Genomic DNA, 24644 nt, shown 5'->3' on the forward strand with positions numbered 1-24644 from the left:
GCCTAAACGTTCATACAATTCAAGTTTGAGTTGTTGGAATGTTTAGGTGTTTCTTTGATTTCAATGTTTAATTTCAATACTCTTTGTTTTGTACGAATGAGGAATGGAAGAGAAGAGGGCCTAAACGTTCATACAATTCAAGTTTGAGTTGTTGGAATGTTTAGGTGTTTCTTTGATTCCAATGTTTAAATTCAACTAAACCCCCCTTGGCTAGGGGGGGATTCGAAATATATGTTTATGCTTGCATTTTGATTTGATTACTTCTAATTGCGTTTCATAAGTTGTGGATTCAATTCGTTTAACTGTTTGATTGATAACTTATTTATGTATGTTTATTGAGAGTGCACACTTAATTTTCATGCATGAATATGACGCTAGAATATAAGTGAGTTTCACCTAATAGTTACGAACTTATATTCACAAGTAGTGGAGGTTGCTTATAAACAATCGCGTTAAACGAATTCTTGGCATAAGTTTCATGCGTATTCCATAGTAACGAATGCCTTGTCAACACTTATAATTTTCATAGAGCGTAATGATTCTTGCTTGTATCTCTATTATGCAATCATGTAGGGGACTTGTGGGGAATGTTTTGGGTTGTCGTATGCAATCATCCAATTCAATAACGTTAGGAAGATTTGAAAGTTAATTTAAGCGGATCTAATTAACTTGGAGCATTGAGAATTCATGGTTTGTTGAAATGCAATTGGAAATCGTTTTATTATGCAAGTGTAACATGTGTGGAGATGAACCCCTTAGCTAGCTTCCCATCCATTCCATTCCATCAAATTCGTTTTTACAATCTGTTCTAATTTTACAAAGTTTTAAGTTTTGTTTTCAAATTCGTCAAAACCTCAATCCCCCTTTACTTTAGTGTCCAATTTAGTTAGAAAGTGTCTTAGTTTGTGTTTCTACGTGTTTTGAATCAATTTATTACCCAATTTCGTCCAAAGTAGTCAAAGTGCTCAAAACTGCCCAGATTGTGTTTTTAAGGCGGTTTTGAGTGTTTTGGTGCTGTTTTGAGTGTTTTGGTTTGTTTTAGTGTTTTAAGTGTTTAGTTTTACATTCTTTGAGTCTAGTTTAGTGTTTTATATTGTGTTTTTACGTTTTTGAGTCAAATCCAAGTGATTAACAATCCCTCCTAATCCCCGGTCCAGAACGATCCCTACTTACATACTTACTACAATTGATAAAAAGAGGGTTTAATTTGTGTGCGTATAATTCTCGCATCACGGACCAACATCAAACTCACCCAAAACATCACCCATCGAGGAAACTAAGGACACCATTGAACTCGTGAAGCTCGTATGAGTGCAACCATACCGTTTTCAGGTGAGAAATCATTCGTTTTCACGTCGATTTCTTAAGCTCCGATTTAGGTACTATTCATGCAAACATAAATCTAGTGTGTTTTGGAATTTTGAAGCTTGTAGATGTCTTAGTGAGGTCTCAAGGAGCCTCGGAGTGCTTCGTTGGACGAGTTTGGACGTCGGGATCATCCTGTTCAAAGTTGGCCGACTTTTGAAGTTGTGGACAGGTATGATCTAGTAGTTTTAAGGCTTTAAAAGTGGTCTATCGTGATTCTACTAGTCCTAAGCTTCATTTTGGCGTTTGAATCATGAAAATTGGTTGAGAAACGAGTGAGAAAACTAAGTTGGAAAATTTCCCAGTTTTCCGGCGCCGGCGACGGCGCCGGAGACTCGCCGGAGAAGGTGACGGAATATTCCGTCAAATCTGACGAAATATTCCTGACGCTGTTAACGGAATCTGTCAAAACTGACGGAATATTCCTGACGCCGTCAGTGTGCGCCACACGTGCCTGCGAGTGGCCGGCGCGTGGGGGCGCGTGCGGTGGAGAAAAATTATTCTAAAAATATGGTTGTGATCCTGAGGTTGTGTAGAGCACGTTGGTATATTCAATTGTCCATTTTGAGCAATGTATGAGAAGTTATTACGAGAAGTTGGTTATGTGCTTTTAACTTAACGTTTTCGTAGTTATTTCGCATATAGGTGATTCGTATCCCGAGGACGAGCGTGCACACTCGAGGCAGGGGGCTATGACCCTTCCACTTATCAGTGAGTGGGCTTTTGTTTTCCGTATATACCTATATACATTTATATTCCTAGAAATAGATTAAAAAGGGTTAATTGATTTATGCCATGCACTTTATTATTATCGCTTATGCATCATCACATGCATTAGTAGCGGCATACATTTATATATGTGTATTTGGTGTTGTGGACGCACAGGTAAGTGCCATGTAAGTGGTATTCATGTTTGTATTCAGTAGTAGCTTGAGATGCTTAGAGAGCTCATAATCTGCACCCCCGGTGTTAGTGCTCCCGCCCAGAGTAGGGCACAGTCCTTCACGTGATGTTCACCTCCCGCACCACACGCTCAGCTTGGATCCAAGTTAGGTGCACAGTCCTGTCGTACAGACCACATTAGGTGGTTCCGACTCGTAGGTGACCCGCGATTATTCGCACAGTCTTCACGTGATCGTAGCACTAGAGCGTATATATATTACACCCAGTCTTGTCGTAAGACCACGTTAGGTGGTTCCGACTCGTGTGCAGATTCAGTTATTGAGTTTGAGATTTGAGCTCTATATGCAGCCGTACAGGTCACGTTAGGTGACTCCGGCTGCCAGATTATATGTTATTGATATGAGATATGCTTGAGCACTTACATTTTATTATGAGATTCCGATGTGGCATATTCTCGAGCATGAATGGCATATTTTGGAGCATGATTGGCATATCTATACATACGTATATATGTTCATTTTCTGGGAAGTATACAGGTTTTACGGCGAGGGGTTAGAATGTATTTTGCTAAAGAGTTTTCAAAGAGCTTTGTTTTGCCCACTCACGCTTTTGTTTTTGCGCCCCTCCAGGTTCTAGTGGTCTAGCAGGTTCGGTGGTTTTTCCCAGAAGGCGTCCTAGCATTTCTGACAAACACTCACCATTGTAGGGTCACCTTCGGGTGTATTTAAGTCGCATCTTTTCTTTTGGACTGCTGTAGACTTGCTCTGAAGTTGTGTCTCACATACGCTAGCATTGTTTTAGTACTTTGTATGCTATTTTTTAATTATTCGTACTTTATATTACTGTCTCATTAGCTTCCGCACGTGCACATGGCTACGTCACCTTCGTGTAACGGCCAGCACGCCCTGATCTCGGTCGGGGTGTGTCAGTTTGGTATCAGAGCTAGGTTTGGCAGTCCTGTGTCCTTGTGAGTATTTTAATGGTTTGGTGTCTTCTGTCAGAATTATGCCGCCTCGTCGGGAACCACGTCGTTCTTCTGAGTCTAGCTTCCCCGATGTTGCTCAGTTGGGGGAAGTTATTGCTACAGCCCTTCAGTCAGTGATGCGCCCTCCCCAGAGGACTCCTCTGGAGACTATGTACAATCTGAAATTGGATAAGTTCAAAGGTAGTGAGGGTCACGAGGGCGCAGAACGTTGGTTAGAACACATTGAGAAGACTTTCCGTGTGTTGCATAACCAGGGGAACCTTCCTATGGAGAGGTGGGTCGAGACAACCTCATGGTTTCTGGAGATGGAGTCTGCAGCCTGGTGGGAACAGGAGCTTCGTAGGTTGACTCCAGCTCAGAGGACTGATTGGAATGTTTTCAAGGATGTGTTTAAGAGGATGTTTGTGCCCCCTGAGTACATTGATCGTAAGAAACAGGAATTCACCGAGTTGAAACAACGAAAGATGACGGCTAACGAGTATTATCGCAAGTTCACTGATCTGTCTTGTTACCATCCTGACATCGTTGGTAATCCGGCGGAGATGCTTCGCCGTTTCCGCTTAGACACTAGGAAGAGATGGCGTTCTATGGCGACTACTACTCACTGTGAGTCCTACCAGGATTTCTACGAGATACTATTGAGGATTGAGGACTCAGAGAATATGTCGAGCGACAGTGATGAAAAGAAAGATGACAAAGGAAAAGGTCAAACGTCGCTTGGGCCTCGCCAGACTCAGAACTTCAAGAGGGGTGATACTAGTTCGAGTTCGTCTAGTGGTGGTTTCAGTGCCTCTGGACAGGGACGAGGAGGTAGGTTTGCTGGAGGCGCTCGAGGCCAGAGACTAGGTGATGGAGGCCGGAGCCGACCCCCAGTTTGCCGTAGGTGTAATAACCGACATTTCGGCGAGTGCAGGCGTGGCAGCGGTGGTTGTTACACGTGTGGGCAGATGGGACATAGAGCTGTGAATTGTCCCCAGGGTCAGCAGCAGAAGCCACAGCAGACCTTTATGCCACCACCTGCACCAATTCTGCAAATTCAGGGTCCGAGTAATTATGGCCAGGCAAGTAGAGGTGGTGCTTACCACTACCAGGGTGATGCTGTTCCTTATGCTCCGGGACAATATCAGTACCCCCAGGACCCGTATTCACAGGGTGGTTATCCCCCATATCCTGGCAGCTACATGCCGTATCCTCCAGCTCCAGTAGGTGGCTCTCAGTGGTACCAGGGAGGACAATATCAGCATGGTGAGATTGCCACTAGTAGTGCAGGGTCTTCGAGAAAATTGGGTCAGCCCAGTCAGGGGCGTGGAGCTCAAGGTCGCGGTGTTCAGGCGAGCAGAGGTCGCGGCGGACGACAGCAGGGCCAGAGGCGTACTCATAATATTTCCCTGCAGGATGCTCAGAACAACCCGGATCTAATTATGGGTACGTTAAACATTCTTGGTTATTTTGCTAGAGTCTTAATTGATTGTGGAGCTACACATTCCGTTATTTCTCATACATTTGCTCAAGTAACGCAACCTCGCCCCACCCCTCTAGGGTACGATTTAGAGTTCGCTATGCCTAGAGGAGAGAGATGTGTTGTAGATTGTATGTACCCAGGATGTCCAGTGATAGTAGAGAGTGTTGTTATGCCAGCTGATCTTATCCCGTTAGATATTGTCGATTTTGATGTGATTTTGGGCACGGATTGGTTGCATTTCTATCGTGCCAACATTGATTGTTACGGGAAAGTAGTTACGTTTCACCGTCCTGGACTACCTGAGGTTACTTTTGTGGGTGAGCAGAGTGGGGTGAGACACGGCGTTATTTCGGCTTTGCGAGCGAAAAAGTTGTTGTCTAAAGGTTGTCAGGGGTATCTAGCTCATGTGGTGTTAGATGAGGCCGTTTCTAACAGAGTTAAGGATGTGAGAGTGGTCAGACACTTCCCTGATGTTTTTCCTGAGGATTTACCTGGTTTACCCCCAGATCGAGACGTGGATTTCACTATTGAGTTGCTTCCAGGTACTAATCATATTTCTTTGACTCCTTATTGTATGGCTCCCGCTGAGTTAAGGGAATTGAAAGTTCAGTTGCAAGAATTAGTGGATAAGGGGTTCATTCAGCCTAGTACTTCACCTTGGGGTGCTCTAGTGTTGTTTGTGAGGAAGAAAGACGGAACTTTGAGGCTGTGTATTGACTACCGGCAATTGAATCGGGTGACGATTAAAAACCGTTATCTGATGCCTTGTATCGACGATTTGTTTGATCAGCTGAGAGGTGCTTGTGTATTTTCTAAGATAGACTTGAGGTCTGGGTACTATCAGCTGAAGATTAGTAGGGATGACGTTCTTAAGACGGCGTTTAGGACTCGTTACGGTCATTACGAGTTTCTGGTTATGCCATTTGGGTTGACGAATGCACCAGCATCTTTTATGGATTTAATGAACCGGGTGTTCCAGCCTTACTTGGATAGATTTATTATTGTCTTCATTGACGATATTCTGGTGTATTCTAAGTCCAAAGCGGAGCATGTTCGACATCTTACTTTGGTGTTGAAGAGGTTAAGGGAACACCATTTGTATGCTAAGTTTAGCAAGTGCCAGTTCTGGTTAGATCAAGTTGCGTTTTTGGGGCACATCATTTCTGCTCAGGGTATTCTGGTTGACCCTCAGAAGGTTGCAGCTATGGAGAGTTGGGAGCAACCACGAACCATTACTGAGGTGAGAAGTTTCCTTGGTTTGGCGGGGTATTACCGGAGATTCGTTAAGGATTTTTCGGTGATTGCCTTGCCATTGATGAGGTTAACAAGGAAAGACGTTAAATTTGAGTGGGATGATAAGTGTGAGCAGAGTTTCCAGCAGTTGAAGCATTGTCTCACTAATGCACCTGTTTTGACACTCCCGGACGATAGTGGTGATTTCGAGGTTTATAGCGATGCTTCCTTGAATGGTCTGGGATGTGTGTTGATGCAGCATGGTAGGGTAATTGCTTATGCTTCGCGGCAGTTAAAACCTCATGAGATGAATTACCCTACACATGATTTAGAGTTGGCTGCTATTATCTTTGCGTTAAAGTTGTGGAGACATTATCTTTACGGAGAGAAGTGTAGGATCTTTACAGATCACAAGAGTCTTCAGTATCTCTTTACTCAGAAGGAACTTAATCTTCGTCAACGGAGGTGGTTGGAGTTGCTCAGCAATTACGATTGCACGATTGATTATCACCCTGGTCGTGCGAACGTAGTGGCTGATGCACTTAGCAGGAAGTCACAGGGCCGTATTAATGCGTTGTACGCTAGTCGTATTCCTCTTTTGGTGGACTTGCGTGCTACGGGAGTAAGGTTAGAAGCAGAAGATCGAGAAGTAGCGTTACTTGCTAATTTTCAAGTTAGACCAATCTTGGTTGATCGGGTGCTTGAAGCTCAAGTAGCTGATGAGCAGACTCAAGAACTAATTCAAGCTCGAGATCAAGGAAGGAGGCGAGACCTCAGAGTGCGTGATTCTGATGGCATGTTGATGCTAGAGGGTAGAATGTTCGTGCCTATTAATGTGGAGTTGAAGAAAGAAATTCTCGATGAAGCACATGTCTCGGCTTACGCCATGCACCCAGGAGCGACTAAAATGTATCATACCATTCGACCATTTTACTATTGGCCGGGTATGAAAAGGGAGATAGCTGAGTATGTGAACAGGTGTGCTGTTTGTTAGCAGGTTAAAGCTGAAAGGAAGAAGCCGTTTGGGCTGTTGCAGCCGCTTCCCGTTCCAGAGTGGAAATGGGAAAATATCACTATGGATTTTGTGTACAAGCTTCCGCGTACACATAATGGCTTTGACGGCATCTGGGTGATCGTTGATCGGCTCACTAAATCGGCACATTTTATTCCAGTGAGAGAGAAGTATTCTTTGAGCCGGTTAGCGGAGTTGTTTATCTCGAAGGTTGTGAAATATCATGGTGTCCCTGTGAGTATTGTCTCAGATCGTGATCCACGATTCACATCGAAGTTTTGGGTAGTTTTTCAGGAAGCCTTGGGTACGAGACTACTTTACAGTACGGCATATCATCCACAGACAGACGGACAGTCAGAGAGAACTATTCAGACCCTGGAAGATATGCTGCGAGCTTCGATGTTACAGTTCAGTGATGTTTGGCACCAGCGATTAGATTTGATGGAATTTACTTACAACAATAGTTTTCATTCGAGCATTGGCATGGCGCCATTTGAGGCCTTATATGGTAGATCTTGTCGCACTCCGTTATGTTGGTCAGAGGTTGGTGAAAAAGTTTTAGTGGGTCCGGAGATTGTTGAGGAGACTACTCAGAATGTTCAGGTAATTAGGTCTAACCTGAAAGCAGCTCAGGACAGGCAGAAAAGTTTAGCAGATCGGCATGCTACGGACAGAGTGTATGAGGTCGGAGATTGGGTATTTCTGAAGCTTTCACCGTGGAGAAGTGTCGTGCGGTTTGGAAAGAAGGGGAAGTTGAGTCCCAGATACATCGGACCATACATGGTCACAGAACGAGTTGGTGAGGTAGCTTACAGATTGGAGTTGCCTCCGGAGTTGGCAAGAGTGCATAACGTTTTTCACGTGTCTATGCTCCGACATTATGTTGCTGATCCGTCGCATGTGATACCTCCTCAACCATTGGAGATTAATCTAGATTTGACGTATGACGAGGAACCGTTAACGATCTTAGATTGGAAAGAGAAGGTTCTGAGGAACAAGACGGTGAATTTAGTGAAAGTTTTGTGGAGAAATCATTCAGTCGAGGAAGCTACATGGGAGACAGAAGATCGGATGAGGGATTTGTATCCTAGATTGTTCTTTGACCACTAGGGGTTGTTATTTTGTTATTTTGAATTTCGGGACGAAATTCTATTAAGGTGGGTAGGTTGTGACATCCCGTCCCAAGATTCATATTAACGTACGTGGGAAATTACGATTTTACCCCTAGTTTGTTTGTTTACGTTTAGTGTTGTGTTGTGTGGTGTTGTAGGACCACACACACACTCACACACCACTCTCCCTCTCCCGTGATTCCCTCTCTCTCTGTCTCTTCTCTGTCTCTTCTCTCTCTCCTCCTAGTCCTCCATTATTCTTCTTCTTCTTCCTTCAACGCACGGACCAACATCAAACTCACCCAAAACATCACCCATCGAGGAAACTAAGGACACCATCGAACACGTGAAGCTCGTACGAGTGCAACCATACCGTTTTCAGGTGAGAAATCATTCATTTTCACGTCGATTTCTTAAGCTCCGATTTAGGTACTATTCATGCAAACATAAATCTAGTGTGTTTTTGGAATTTTGAAGCATGTAGATGTCTTATTGAGGTCCCAAGGAGCCTCGGAGTGCTTCGTTGGACGAGTTTGGACGTCGGGATCATCCTGTTCAAAGTTGGCCGACTTTTGAAGTTGTGGACAGGTATGATCTAGTAGTTTTTAGGCTTTAAAAGTGGTCTATCGTGATTCTACTAGTCCTAAGCTTCATTTTGGCGTTTGAATCATGAAAATTGGTTGAGAAACGAGTGAGAAAACTAAGTTTGAAAATTTCCCAGTTTTCCGGCGCCGGCGACAGCGCCGGAGACTCGCCGGAGAAGGTGACGGAATATTTCCGTCAAATCTGACGGAATATTCCTGACGCCGTTAACGGAATCTGTCAAAACTGACGGAATATTCCTGACGCCGTCAGTGTGCGCCACACATGCCTGCGCGTGGCCGGCGCGTGGGGGCGCGTGCGGCGGAGAAAAATTATTCTAAAAATATGGTTGTGATCCTGAGGTTGTGTAGAGCACGTTGGTATATTCAATTGTCCATTTTGAGTAATGTATGAGAAGTTATTACGAGAAGTTGGTTATGTGCTTTTAAATTAACGTTTTCGTAGTTATTTCGCATATAGGTGATTCGTATCCCGAGGACGAGCGTGCACACTCGAGGCAGGGGGGCTACGACCCTTCCACTTATCAGTGAGTGGGCTTTTGTTTTCCGTATATACCTATATACATTTATATTCCCAGAAATAGATTAAAAAGGGTTAATTGATTTATGCCATGCACTTTATTATTATCGCTTATGCATCATCACATGCATTAGTAGCGGCATACATTTATATATGTGTATTTGGTGCTGTGGATGCACAGGTAAGTGCCAGGTAAGTGATATTCATGTTTGTATTCAGTAGTAGCTTGAGATGCTTAGAGAGCTCATAATCTGCACCCCCGGTGTTAGTGCTCCCGCCCAAAGTAGGGCACAGTCCTTCACGTGATGTTCACCTCCTGCACCACACGCTCAGCTTGGATCCAAGTTAGGTGCACAGTCCTGTCGTACATACCACATTAGGTGGTTCTGACTCGTAGGTGACCAGCGATTATTCGCACAGTCTTCACGTGATCGTAGCACTAGAGCGTATATATATTACACCCAGTCTTGTCGTACAGACCACGTTAGGTGGTTCCGACTCGTGTGCAGATTCAATTATTGAGTTTGAGATTTGAGCTCTATATGCAGCCGTACAGGTCACGTTAGGTGACTCCGGCTGCCAGATTATATGTTATTGATATGAGATATGCTTGAGCACTTACATTTTATTATGAGATTCCGATGTGGCATATTCTCGAGCATGAATGGCATATTTTGGAGCATGATTGGCATATCTATACATACGTATATATGTTCATTTTCTGGGAAGTATACAGGTTTTACGACGAGGGGTTAGAATGTATTTTGCTAAAGAGTTTTCAAAGAGCTTTGTTTTGCCCACTCACGCTTTTGTTTTTGCGCACCTCCAGGTTCTAGTGGTCTAGCAGATTCGGTGGTTTTTCCCAGAAGGCGTCCCGGCATTTCTGACAGACACTCACCATTGTAGGGTCACCTTCGGGTGTATTTAAGTCGCATCTTTTCTTTTGGACTGCTGTAGACTTGCTCTGAAGTTGTGTCTCACATACGCTAGCATTGTTTTAGTACCTTGTATGCTAGTTTTTAATTATTCGTACTTTATATTACTATCTCATTAGCTTCCGCACGTGCACATGGCTACGTCACCTTCGTGTGACGGCCAGCACGCCCTGATCTCGGTCGGGGTGTGTCATTATACAGCTTGCAGATTCGGTCTAAAAATTTGATCTATCTAGTCTAACCTTTTCATAATGTATACAATCAACCACTTACAAGAGAGGTCATTAATGACGCAAACCTCAATGAAGATTAGCGTTGGGCAAAAGCTTTTTTATTTTGGGAAATTGTAGAGCCAACAATATTTCTAAAAATCCTAAAGATGACACGTGAACTTTTGTTCGAAGAAGAAAAGAATGTCTTCATTAAAAGGACAATCCACAAATATTCTCACGCACAGTTCAACATCCCCAGAGACTTGAGCAGCTGATTACAACACCACCAAGCTCCCCAGCTCATGGCATGAAAAATTCAAAGACATTAATGATATGATTAATCACCAAATTCTATATTTAATACATTCTTGATTGAAAATCAACTCAAACAAGTAAGGAGTTCTCATCATAATCAATCAAGAATAGTTACTTCATCATCCCAATATTTTATCTCCTAACCAATGTATTCGGGATAATTATTTCCTTATCCATCTTATGGATGACACACCTTAGTCAATAGCAGGAAGCCAACACATGTAGGACAGAACCCTACCATGCCGGCCACCTCCCTATATATACTCTACATCATTTTCTGGTAAGCTTTTGCTACACAATTAAGCCATAAACACTACCTTTTTCAAAGATATTGACTTAAGCATTGAAGATCCATTGACCAACACTCCCCCCCCCCCCCACCCTCTCTCGGCCGCCGCGGCACCCCCCCCCCCCCCCCAACCTTGTGGGCACCCGTGGCTTTGGTTACTTCAAAGTTATGTGTAGGACATAAATCGTAATATAAATATGTAGTATGTAGGATGTTAGATATAGATGAGTGGGTTTCATCTTCTCAGTTTACTGGAAATGGCAACATTGTGTCTTCCACGCGAAAGTTGAATCTGTCTTCTTAGTTTAATCAAGTGTACTGTGGTATTATCGTGGCTTCCACACGAAAGTGGAATACTCTTCTTATTTTCCTTTAAATTATTGCATCGTGAATCACTTTACTTTAGATGACTGTCTAGCTAATTAGGTCCAAAAGTTTGGTACCCTTTTTTCGTCCAAATATGTTAGATATTTCCCTAGCTATATACGTCGAAGGAGAGAATCACACACACATAAAAAGTGAAACGATTGTTCGATAACTATTTTGCATAACAAAACTGGTGGATGAACAAGTATGGTTCATATATGCATAGTTGCGTATATACTAGTGCATAATTAGTTCCAATTTTATTGAGTAGGACGATGATATAAAAATATTTGTGGGCATGATCGAAATTAGCATATATATATATATATATATATGGACTATATAAGCAGCAACATTATTCATTAAATAAGTTATCTTTACATTGACATGCATGCAATTGCAAACATAAATGTCTTCGGGTCCCCCCATTAGCTTCACTAGATGGTGTTCCTAGATTTAAAATATTTTTGCCACTATGTACAGTAGCTCGAAAAGCAAGCTGTGGAGTAATAGTTTCTGGATTTTAGCTCAATTAGAGTTTTGGTTTTTGAACTAAAAATTTGTGAGTATTGATCATGTTAGCTAATTCAATTAGAACTTTCATCTATTTTTCACTCCTTTAAATTCTTAAATTTGGATGAAAGTTCTAGCCGAGTTAGCCTAAAGCAGGGGCGAAGCTACATAGGGGCAAGGAGGGGCGGCCGCCCCTCCTCTCGCCAGAAAATTAGCCCAGGAGGGTGTAGCTGCCCCTTTCGTTAGTCGGAAAACTTGTAAGAATGTTCTACAACTTTTGCAGCTGCCATGGGCTGACACACGTTATGGAGAGTGGGAAGTTGCCCATCTGGCTCCCGAAGAAAAATTATACCTCAAATTGTTGGAAATTGAATCGGGTGAAGATAGCTGCTGCAATTGTTTTGTAGCTTTTGCCTTCCTGCAATCTGGTGAAGTGCATTAAAGTCAAGAACTTTGCGCGACCAAGCCATCATCGCGCAAAACCTTGGGCTTCAAATTTTTGGACGCCAACCGATACACTTTCTTGGGTTTTTTAAACCCATTGTGCGACGAACTATAGTTCGTGGCGCATTTTTGTTGCGCATTTTTTTTAAGGACATTGGCTTGGCCTTCAACTTTTTGCACGCTTTCCCGGGTTCATTCATAATAAACATTAAGTACATATTTAATCAAAAAAGTTCATACCAAAAAAACTTAAAATTCATATCTATTTATTAAATAAGCAAAAAATTTAAAATAAGAAACCCTATTCTACTCATCCGCCGTTGGCTTTATGATTCTTGCTATTGTGCTGCAGCGCGTTCATTATCAAACTTCCACTCCCAAAATCTCAACTTGAACCCAAGCATCTCTAATTAATTTTTTATTTGTTCTGTTTGATGTTTTATTTATTTTTTTCCTTTTATGAACTAGGTATACTTATCTATTTTTTATATAAAACATCTATCATACTTATCTAAAAATAATAACTATGCACATTGTTTTTTTTTTTTTTTTTTTTTTTGGAAACAACTATGCACATTGTTTGACGACTATAATACCTACAATTTGTAAGTGGTGTTTTGCATTAATTGTTTAATTGATAGAGAATTAGCGTAATATGCTTTTTACCCATTTTGTTTCTATTGTACAATTACGTAATGTATGTAACAATACTATATAAAACAGTGCTTAAATCATTCTTCAAATATTCTGGGTACAATGGATAGTCCTTCTTCGAATATTTCCAAATAATCTTTCTTTGAATATTTTGGTTACTCCAAATCCTCATTCGAGTATTTTAGGTAGTTTTGAACGACATTAATATTGTCTACTATGTACAAGGATTTAGTTGTCTACATTTTTTATGAACCTTTTAAGCTTTTAAATTTCATCCTTCATGTCAAAAATTTCTGGCTTCGCCACTGACCTAAAGGATTGTTGTTCCACAATATAACAAGTTCAAGGATTCTATGTTAAAAATCTCTTTCTCTCAACATAGTCCGAATTGAGAGTAATGTGCTAAGAGCACTAAGTTTTGGTCTTAAAATTATGTGTCATCATAGGTTTAACAAATTGGCACACGCACATTGTATTCCTAAGACCACTATATATGCTACAAACGTCATTGGCTACCACATAAATAACGAATTGAACCTAATTTATGAACTAACCAGGGCTCACAATGTTCAGCCGGTAAAAATTAGGTCACAAGGGGATTGTCATTTAATTCCAGGCATGGAGTGTTGGAAATCCTACGTAGCCCACACTTTGAAAAGTTTCGATTGCTACCAGCTGGTTAAAGCACTTCGATTTGCATCAAAGCAAAGTAGGATAAATTAAATACAAACTTAATAATTTATAGCTTACGATGATGGTGGACCATACACCTTTTCAGAATCTAACAGAGTGCTACCAATTATGTATGCACTCTTTGAATAGATTGCGATGCTGTCATTCAATCATAGGCAGTTCCGTTCACTATGATATTTCTAAAATTTATTTTCTTCTTGTGCGTCAGATTTTTCCACTCTTAAGGCGTCAGATTTTTCCACTCTTAAAACTTAAAAGAACGAGTTTTGTTCTCTCTCTCTCTCTCTCTCTCTCTCTCTCTCTCTCTCTCTGTGCGTGTGTGGGTTGAGCAATATACAATTTTTCATTTTCCTTTTTATTTTTTTAATTTGGGAGGGATAGAGGCGGAGGAAGAGTACTTATATAGCGTAGGAAGGGCTTGGTCTGCAAGTGAGCTATCTATCAAAAGGAAGTTGGTGAAAAGAGTATGTTTTGCAATATTGCTAGCTCTCTCAGCACGAAGAACAATAAGCGCAAAGGTATACAAGTTACTTCCAAAAGGTAAACTCCTTCCCATTCTTTCTATCTCTACACATTTCCTAATTTGGATTGGTACATATATTTGTTGCTTTCAAACTCTTTCTCTTCTATACATGCATGCATGCTTGATGCTTCACACAATTAGATTGGTTTTTTTTTTTTGGTAAAACCTCGACGATACTAAGGGATAATATGCTTAATATGTATGCATGCTTCTTATAATTAGATCAAGCTTATTGTGTCTCATTCTTTCATATTTTTCTTGCACATATGCATAATCTGCGTTGTTTTGCATATGCATGCAAGCCTACAAAATTCTATGGCTTTGGGGACCTGCAAAACACAGTTGCTCCCCACACTATTCGAGCCTATACGAATCCCGTACTGGACGGTCAAGTACGGAAATATCGGTTAATATAACTAGAGGTTTGCCATTTTTTGAGATAATAATTATGGACCTGCAATTGGAGAATGACCAAGTACGTGAATATTGTTATCACATGACATTCTATATCGATAATTTAAAAATGTAAATTTATGTCCACATGACACTATATTGTTAATTCAAATTGATACGTTAATAGTGTATATGTGCTATATAAATTAAGCTAACGAGAATGACCCGTATATCCACAACTAACGCCCCGCAAATATTTTGTGATTGATTTCGTTGCATTAATTGTTTTCTGTTTTTTTGCTTTTCCTTTCACAATCACACTGCTGCTTGCTTACCTTACTTCCACTACATACATTCTTGGTCAAATCCACTTCTGTATAATATATAACTATATGCAATAATAATCCCTATACTTAAAAAAAATAAAAAAAATAAAAAAAATAAACCCTCAACCAGGACTCAAACAGTCACTTTCGAACACTCCTTCCTTAAATTTTCTATAAAAAAATTCTTAGTTTGAAAAGCAGAGAAGTAGACTGAAAGTGCATACAGAAACTTTCTTATCATATAGAGACCTCAGTGATAACAAATTTTTCATGATATCTGGCTTCATAACAAACTTTTATGATATATAGCAAATTGAAACGAACGTAAATGATAATTGCTTACTTGAATATTGTGATTATTTTAGGTAAGTGATGATTTGTACCTTTAACTCTTACAATGGTGACAAATAAAAAACAAATTAATAACTGAACCACTTAGTACTACAGTTTACTGGTATTTTTCTCTACTTGTAAGTGAGCAGGTATTTCTCTTCACTTGTAAGTGAGCGGTCTTAGGTTCAATTCTCGCCAAAAGCGAATTTGAACCACATTATTGTTAGCTCATTGTGAGGCTTAGACCACTCCCCCACCCTTTAGTATAGATAATATCGTTTGTTCCAAAAAAAAAAAAGCAAACAAATAACTTTATTTTCTTGGTTTTGGAAAGATACTCTTATTTGTATTTTTTTTTTTAAATCTTAAAATATAATTCATGGATTAATCTCTACTAATGAATAAAATACTCATTGTCAACCAAAACCTTATGAAATCATCCGTTTAACCCTCTACTTAAAACAAAACATGAATAAGAAATATGGTGCAGAAATGTAATTTCACACAACTAAATTTTTACATTAAAAAGTCTATCATGGTACTATTTACTTTACCCTTTATTTTATCTTTATCGTTAAAACTCAAAATTTTCAAATTTTTTTTTTATTAGTTTTTCTTTAATTAAACCTAATTCGCATAGAAACAGTTCGAATCTTCTTTTCAAGCAAGGTTCACACGACATGGACATCAGGATCATTAATTATGTCTCTCTCTCATCTTCTTGCGTGATTTATTTCGATGATGAATAAGACTTCAGTTTTGTTGGTACTCGATATAGAAAACACCTGCCTAAATGCTTTTGCGGTGCTAATCAGGGATTGTAAACCCGAGGGAGGTATATATGTGCAGTATCCATGTTTGGTCACGCCTACCTTGTCCCTTCCCTCTTCGAATTTGTGCCATTGTAATATTATATAGTTGGCTTAAAGGTTACTAAAAAATATTTGTCCTTGCCTAATCCCGTTTAGCCAAATGGCAAAATTGAAACACTTTTTCAGGCACAAGATTCAAATGGGAGATTTTTCAGTATGATCGGAACGAGGGATGGTACACCACGTGTCACTATACAAATAGTGAAATATGTGTGTTAAAAAGTTAATTAATAACTTAACTATTAAAATTTTCCACAACTTATATAAAAACACGTGGTGTATCATTTGTGTTTCGATCACAATAAAAAATTTCTCCAAAGAAGAGGTAAGTCTTAAAACTACAAAATTAATATTTTAAATTTTAAAAAGTGTTATTGTCACTCCAAAAAATTATCTTGCACTTCTTCCTAATTAAAAATTAAAAAGTATATGATGATCATTTTGGAATCTAATAAAAAAATCCTTAAACTCATGTATATTTAAATTACCTGACAATTATATACATATTTGTTAGACCGGTCGAATGGAAGATGATATCGCAAGTGCTTAAAAGGTGTTGAATTACTTTATATGTTTTATTTTCCAAAAATCTGACAAATAGAAGGAAAGGAGATCATAAAGATATACAGATGTAGTAGAATTTCGACTTTCTTTAGTATCAATACAAGTCAATACATATGTGAACAACATGCTCCATGTCACTCAATTTGTGTTGCCCACATACTAATAAGCTTAAAATTTTTAGTAGGTCTGACGTGTGAGAATGCAAAGAGATGTCCCAAATCGAAAGTTTATCAATAGTAGTTAAATATGCTACACATATTTAGGCACTATAAGCATTGGTAACATGTTTTTTTCTTTTCCATAAATTTGGCATGCAATTAATGTTGTCAAATTATCAAATTTAGTCTACATTAACAGTATATATGGTGACTTAACATACTTTTTTGTATTTGCAAAGGACTTGTAGATGGTAGCTTTATTGGTTAAGAATTTTCATTCTTACACTTGAGGTTCTACTTCTTCCCCTCCTTTCCCCAATATAATATATCTGTATTCAATAAATTTTCCTTTGAAGCATTTAGTCCATTTTCATTAGTCATTTTTGTGGTGGAATCTGCTTTTTACTCTTAACACTTGCATGGAAAGTTCGTAAAAAAATAATAATATTAGAAAGCTCTTGCTGTTGACTGATGTTCAGTCTACAAAACATCATAACTGAGGAAGGTTTCTATCAGTGATATGGAGCTATAAAATCCATCTTGAGCTTTTAGTGTCTCGTGTGCCCTCCTGGAGTTATTTCTGAGGCAGTTCATTTACATAGAAGGTCTATTTACTTATTTATTTAGTTATTTTGTGTTTTCCCTCTCACTTTGAGGTCTGCATTTGATATGTGATTGTGTATACTTAGGCTTAGCCTTTTTTTTTTTTTTTTCCCCATAGTTTAGATAATTTAGTGGAAATTATCCCGTTGTTTGTCCAAAAAAAGAAACTGAGGTTGGATTGTGAGAAAGTACTACATTTGTATAGTGATATCAAAAGCTCAAGTGAAGCGACCTCATTAGGAAGTTTTATTTTTATTTTGGAATTGCAGTATCAACTTAAGCATGGCTGAGGAGCAACATTTGCATGAGCCAGTGAGCAAGTGGAAGATGCCTGTTGGTGTTTTCTTCAAAGATGCAAGGTATACAGTTTCACACCATATTTTAATTAGTACTCTCTCTAATTAATTTTCTGCTTTGGGGAAAGCCTTTTCTATCTTAATTTAAGGTTGATAAGGGTAAAGTACTAAAGTTTTTTTATTTTTCTAACGTGATTGCAGGCGTGTTTTCAAATGGGATACACTCGGGAAGGAGATACTACAGATTGCATTCCCTGCTGCTCTCGCTGTAGCTGCTGATCCAGTTGCTTCTTTGATTGACACAGCATTCATTGGTCATATAGGTACATGCCTTTGCTTTATCTTGATTGTTAGAGGAGATTGCATTGGAATGCGTCAATTTTTAGAAAATAATTTTGTTCGTAAATAATTGTCTGCATGTTCACAGTAAGATAAAACTTGTATGGAGTTTGGCAACATTGATCAGTGTTGTACTAAAAACTCATCAGTTACTGTATTATTGAAAGACACGGTTATTAGTTCATGTTGGAGTGATCTTTGTTTCACGTGGATTGACTCGATAGATGAATCTTTTTGTCCTATAGGTCCAGTGGAGCTTGCGGCAGCAGGAGTATCTATTGCCCTGTTCAACCAGGCTTCGAGGATTACTATATTCCCATTAGTCAGTATAACAACTTCCTTTGTTGCCGAGGAAGATACTGTTGCAAAAATGAACACAGAATCTGCGAAAGGTGAGAAGCGGGAAAAGAATTCAGACATGCTTGATGACATGGAAAAAGGGGCTGCCAAACCAAAAGGAGATGATGCACCTCAAAATGGTAAGCATCTAGGAAAATTTTCAACTCAAAACAGTAGGGTGGAAAAGGCCTCAACTGATGATATTGAGCGTGTGGAAGCGGAAAAAGGTGCCGCTGAAGCGGAAAGTGAGAGATCAGACGAGGGATTAGCCAAAGATATTGAATCAAAAAAAGTCATATTGGAAAATGTTAAGCTTGAGAATGCAGAGAAAGATGCTGCGAAAAACAGTGTTCAACTAGAAAATGGTACTCTTTCTCTCTTTTGATCTCTAGGCTCTAGCTCACCGCCATTATAACCCAAAGATCAATAAATATCTTAAAACATAATATGCATTGGTGGTTTCTTGATTAGGTTCCAAAACCACTATGGAAAAGCATCCTTCGGATCTTATGAACATCAGCGTGAAGACGAAAATCAGGAAAAAGAAGCGACATATTGCTTCAGCGTCAACAGCACTCATCTTTGGGGCAATATTAGGCCTTTTTCAAGCTATATTTCTCATGCTTACAGCCAAAGTTCTCCTTGGTGTGATGGGTGTGAAACCGGTAAGTGATTCATTTTTGTCATCTCCGCCTATATTGAATGAAGGAAAGAATTACAGCTCTTGTTATGGAGCAGGGTTCCCCTATGTTAGCCCCGGCACAGAAATACTTGAGAATAAGGTCGATTGGTGCACCAGCAGTTCTTCTCACATTGGCCATGCAAGGGATCTTCCGTGGCTTTAAGGATACAAAAACTCCTTTATATGTCATTGGTAGGCCAAAAACTCTGTTCCAATTTCTCACCCCCCAACTACTTTGATTTGTGTTCCTCTCTCATTATCCTCAGATATGATTAAACACAAGAAATAGAAACATAACCTATATGAAATAAACCCTATAGTGATGGAGAAGTCTAATTACTCGAGTTTATTTGTTCATTTGTATCGTATTGTAGTTGCTGGATACGCAGTTAACATTGCCCTGGATCCATTACTCATCTTTGTCTGCGGTATGGGAATCAGAGGTGCAGCTATGGCACATGTTATTTCTCAGTGAGTAGTGTCACCCTTGTCATGGTATTACTTTTTGTAATTGCATGTTTTCAACTGCTGTTGAAATCTTGTTGTTCATACATTTTTATCTAGATTTGGTGCATCTTATCTAATATTAAAAATTTAAAATGTTTGAAACCGTTTTAGGTACTTGATGGCGCTGGTACTCTTCATAATCTTAACAACAAAAGTTGATCTCTTACCTCCAAGTCTTAAAGATTTGCAGTTTGGTCGGTTTCTGAAGAATGGTAATGAGCTCAATCCTTAATATCTCACACCATTATTATAGTTAGCATAATTCACCTGACCTCCATCCCTTAATATTCTAAACATGGTAATTGAACTGCATAATTAGACACATATTTATGGTTTTTGGAGTTACAATTTTTCCTTGAATTTGGGCGCAGGAACTCTATTGTTGGCTAGGGTGGTTGCTGTTACATTCTGTGTGACCTTGGCCGCATCCCTGGCAGCGCGGTTGGGTCCAACTCCGATGGCTGCATTTCAGACTTGCTTGCAGGTCTGGTTGACATCATCTCTTCTTGCTGATGGTTTGGCTGTTGCAGGACAGGTATTGATTTTTCTCATTTAAAACAAAAACATAAAATGTAAGCGTGACTTAAAAGGCAGAAATGTTTACTACTTGTTCAAACAATCTTTGTGTGTATTTTCTCATTAGGCTATTCTAGCATGTGCTTTTGCTGAGAAAGACTACAAAAAGGCCACAGCTACCGCAACCCGGGTTTTGCAGGTACTTCATTCTCTACACGTAGTGGAAAAATCTATAAATTATAAACCCTTCATCATTTGAACAACCCATTTATTTACTTTTTTCACTAATTTGTGAAAGAATATGCTTTGCAGATGAGCTTTATTCTTGGTGTGGGTCTTGCTTTTGTTGTTGGAATTGGTCTGTATTTTGGAGCTGGAGTATTTTCTAGAGATGTTAACGTTTTGCACCTTATAAAGATTGGCCTCCCGGTATTTAAATTTAGCTCTTCTAAAACGCCAAATCTTCATTTATTATAATTATTACTGTTATTTTCGAGCATGAAAAGAATCATCGTCTAATTTGTTTTCTACTCACCAGTTTGTTGCAGCTACGCAACCGATCAATTCGCTGTCTTTTGTGTTTGATGGTGTGAACTTTGGAGCATCTGATTTTGCATATGCTGCATACTCATTGGTACGTTTCTTTGCAATAAACCTTTCCAAATTTCCTATTCACAAGTTGTGTTACTAGCTAATAATCCAAATTATTCTTTTGTGCTTCTCAGGTTCTGGTTGCCATAGCAAGCATTGTATCCTTGTTCCTCCTCTCAAAATCCCATGGTTTTGTTGGAATCTGGATTGCTTTAACCATTTATATGGCGTTACGTACATTTGCTGGTGTATGGAGGTAATTATCCTTCCATCTATTTTTTTAGAACTAACAATGGGAGTGGAGATTTGAAATTGTTATCTCTGTTACAATATCAGAAAGAGAAATATCACTAGACCAACAATAATTTATTTATCTTAGCAATGGATTGATGAGGAAAGGAATTCGAAATTGACACCTCTTCCAACAATCCTTTCCACATTATGATTTGAATTACTTGAACTGAGCTAGGTTGCTATATACTACATTTGCAGGATGGGGACTGGAACTGGACCTTGGCGTTTTCTCAAGGGTCGTTCACCACAGTAGGTTTTATCAGCCTAGTATTACAGGAATACTTGAGACAGTCAACATATCCATGATTAACCCCAAACCCTTGTATTTTTTTCATTCCTATTATTAGTACAGGCATAAAAACTCGACTTAGTTTTTATGAATTTTTTCCCTCATATTGTATCATGGTGACTTCGCAAAGGATGTTTGTGTTTTATATATGTAATATTGCACTATATATAGTTTTCATAGTCATTGTATTTGGTGTCTCTCCTTGTGAGGAGATGGCCTAATTGAATGAAACTCAGTCTTTACTCTATTGATCTACCAACGACAAAAGAAGCAAATAGAGGATCATTCATCCCGAACCCCCTCTCCCTCTCTCTATAATATTAGCTAATTTATCTAATATAAATTACGTAAAGCTTAATTCGAACTTGGGTATCTCTCTTAGAGGAATATTGGCTAATTAATTTAATTCCAACCACCACACCTATCTGAGGCAATGTTTCCTTCTTAGTCTAGTTTTATACCAACTTTATCGTTGGATTCTCCTAGCATTATCCTGCCCTGACTCTTAATAATTTACTGTTTTCTTTACATTTCAAAGTGTATCTACATTTCAATGTTTCAAGTTATATATAATAGCTCATCAGTTCACCAGCTTTTTGTTAAATGCTTGTTAATCTTGCTTCAACCATGAAATGATTACAATAAGTTCTTCGTTTCTATTTTCTTCCACTTACGCTCGTGGGCAAATAATAACACACTGGATTTAAGTCCTTGGTCTCAAAAATATAAAAATTAACCTAACCAAACCAGCATCTCATTCAGTGCTCAATCATTTTGGTTAAAGAGTCAGATCTAATCGCAAACCTACAAACCACTAGACATTGGATGTATGTTGACAGCCTCCAACATTGGCACGCCTACTCTCATACTTCCTCTCAAGCCATCTCTTGGCACTGAGAAAGAAAGCAACACCCAAGACAAATCCATGTTGACATAAGTCAGGTTATGCTTGATTTTGACACTATCACGCCCAGATCTGCTCATTCATTCATGTTAATTATTTGTATCATTACTAATTGAATTTTCAAAGGTTTTTGGATGATGATCCATTATATGATTGGAGTGAGAACCTAGTGGAACTTTTGGTGTTCCAAGCACAAGCATATTCAATTTTTAGTGTCAATTTTTGTTGGAGTTTGTGGCCAAGTGGACAAATGTCCAAAATAACTTTCGGCTAAAGAAAGAAAGTTGGAACACATTTCCTTGTTTTGGGAAAGAAAAAAGGGAAAAGTAAAAGAAAAAGTTTTGGTTGTCTTAAACACCCGTGAGGGCTCATTTCGGTTTAAAAAGGAGAGTAGTAGAGAGCAAGAGAAAAATGAGAGAGCAGAGAGCTCATTTGCCTTTGCAGAAAAAAAGAAAAAGGAGAAGAAAGAGTTCTTTTTGCAGAGAGCAAGAGAGAGTTGCAGAGAGAAATCAAGAGAGCTAGAGTGAAAAGTCTCTTGTGAAAGAACTCTTGGGGTAGAGTGAGGCTCTTGGGAAAATTCTGTGAGTGGGTGTACAAGGGATATGGGATTGGGTTATGTCGATTTAACTCATGTGTAACTTGTACTGTTTTTCTCATAGTGAAGAGCAATATCTCTCCGAGGACGTAGGCAGGTTTTTGCCGAACCTCGTAAATTTCTCGGTGTCTTTATTTCTTGTATTTTAAACTATTCAACTGTGGGTTTGTATGTTGGTGAAGATAATCAGCCAAGGCACAACAATTTTAAATGAAATTCAAATTTGAAAAGGCTCATCTTCACCATACTTAGAACATGAGAGACATTATAATCACGCTCATAGTATTCGTCAGTTCGATTGTAAGTCACATTTTTTTAGTCTCGCATAGGCATGTCTAGAGGACGACCCTCAAACATTCATGGCGACCGCAGTTTATTAAAAAGGAAAAAAGTACAACGAGGGGACAAGTAGCCAAAACCACGAAGAAAAGACGAACAGGTTAGGTATACGGTTATGCCCAACCAATGGCGTAGCCATAAATTATTCGGTGGGTGAGTTAAGTTAAAACTATTACTACGAAATCAAAATTTTAATCCTATGTTGCCTACATAAAGTTACATAATAGTAAAAACTTGAATGTAGTAATTTGAAGCAAGAATTTTATGCCATGCTTTCTAGGTTTCTAGCCTTCAAAGCTTTCAAGTGAATAAAATAAGGAACCATTTGTGATTTGGAAGTTTTAATTTATTAATATTAAATATAATATTGGTTAAAGTGATGAGTTTATTTAACATCTATTAGCTCTATTATTCTTAAAAACAACCTTAGTAATAAAAAATTTCATTTTTTAAGTGAAAATGACAATTAAAAAAATCATAAACTAACCCAGAAATTAATATTTTTAAACTTGAAGAACCAAACTCTCCCTATGCTATAGCCTAGAGGAGCCAAGCCTTTTACTTGGCTCCGCCCTTGTGCCCAACCACTCTCTGCAACAAAAAATAAGAAACAAGAGTTGGAGCCTTGGAGGTGAATCCCACCAAGTAAAACTAGAGCTCATAGCACCATGATTTTCCAAAATATCTGCGGCTTAATTCCCTTCTCAGAAAATATGAGTCTGTGATTCTAATGAATTTACCCTTTTTTAATTAGTGGAAATTCTTAATTAGCTTAGGCCTTCCTTAAGTTGGTAGTTTTTTTATGCATGTGGAGATTTTCATACGTGATTTTCAGATTGCTCTTTCATGCAGTTCTTGTGAGACTGCCTGCCGGGATGGACGGAGGACCAGACTGGCTCAGTCTCACCCGTATATTTTGCAAGTTAATTAGCCAACCTCAATAATGTTCATAACTTTCTGAAACTAAAATAATATTGATGGATTGACACACAAAAATAAAATAAAACATAATTATTGCTAGTTTAGTAGTATTTTATTCACAATTATTACATGTTGCTCGATCTCCATCACTATAACACAGCACCACATATTTGAAATTGGTACATATACCTCCAAAAAAGTTAACTCGTCGTTTAGGGAAAGAAATAGCTAGGAAAGTAACCTTAACACGCTTATTCCTTTCTTTTGGGCGCTTTTTAACTTTTTTCTTTGAATTAAACTAATTAAAAAAAAAAAAAAAAACAAGTGAATTTCACACATTCTTTCTAATTTCTCACATTTTTTTTTATTATTTATAGTCATCAAATTGAATAAAATAAACTGCTAGAATTACATAGGTATGTAAGACCATCTCTAAAGGAGATGTCAAATATGCCAAATAGGATTGAAAGACATTCGGATGTTATACAATGGAGATGTCATACATGATGTGATAATTGAGTTATTTAACTCTTTACTTTCTAGTTGTATTTTTATTACAGCAAACAAAGAAGGAGTCAAATATATAATTTTATAAAACAAAAACTAAAAACAATTTTAATTATTTTTTAATAGCTAATGCCCAAT

At 38.7% G+C, this 24644-nt stretch overlaps 1 protein-coding gene across 4 annotated transcripts; it reads left to right on the forward strand.

The window, feature by feature from the left end:
• Positions 1 to 13749: 13749 nt before the first annotated feature.
• Positions 13750 to 21487, forward strand: LOC137735533 (protein DETOXIFICATION 43). 4 transcript variants are annotated; one of them, XM_088697574.1, is made up of 15 exons: positions 13856 to 14133; positions 17657 to 17746; positions 17885 to 18006; positions 18268 to 18501; positions 18580 to 18726; positions 18833 to 19026; positions 19100 to 19235; positions 19418 to 19514; positions 19662 to 19762; positions 19922 to 20085; positions 20194 to 20265; positions 20379 to 20495; positions 20605 to 20700; positions 20792 to 20913; positions 21150 to 21487. In XM_088697574.1, the coding sequence occupies exons 2-15, from the start codon at positions 17670 to 17672 to the stop codon at positions 21202 to 21204; spliced, it is 1734 nt and encodes a 577-aa protein (XP_088553700.1). In that variant the 5' UTR covers positions 13856 to 14133; positions 17657 to 17669; the 3' UTR covers positions 21205 to 21487. The 4 variants fall into 4 exon arrangements, with proteins under 4 accessions (XP_088553698.1, XP_088553700.1, XP_088553699.1 ...); XM_088697573.1 differs by lacking the exon at positions 13856 to 14133 and adding an exon at positions 17270 to 17389; XM_088697572.1 differs by having other exon boundaries at positions 13750 to 14133; positions 18268 to 18726.
• Positions 21488 to 24644: the final 3157 nt, after the last annotated feature.

Source organism: Pyrus communis, chromosome 7 (genome assembly GCF_041283825.1).
Source record: "Pyrus communis isolate YQ-2024b chromosome 7, ASM4128382v1, whole genome shotgun sequence".
Taxonomy (NCBI): domain Eukaryota; kingdom Viridiplantae; phylum Streptophyta; class Magnoliopsida; order Rosales; family Rosaceae; genus Pyrus; species Pyrus communis.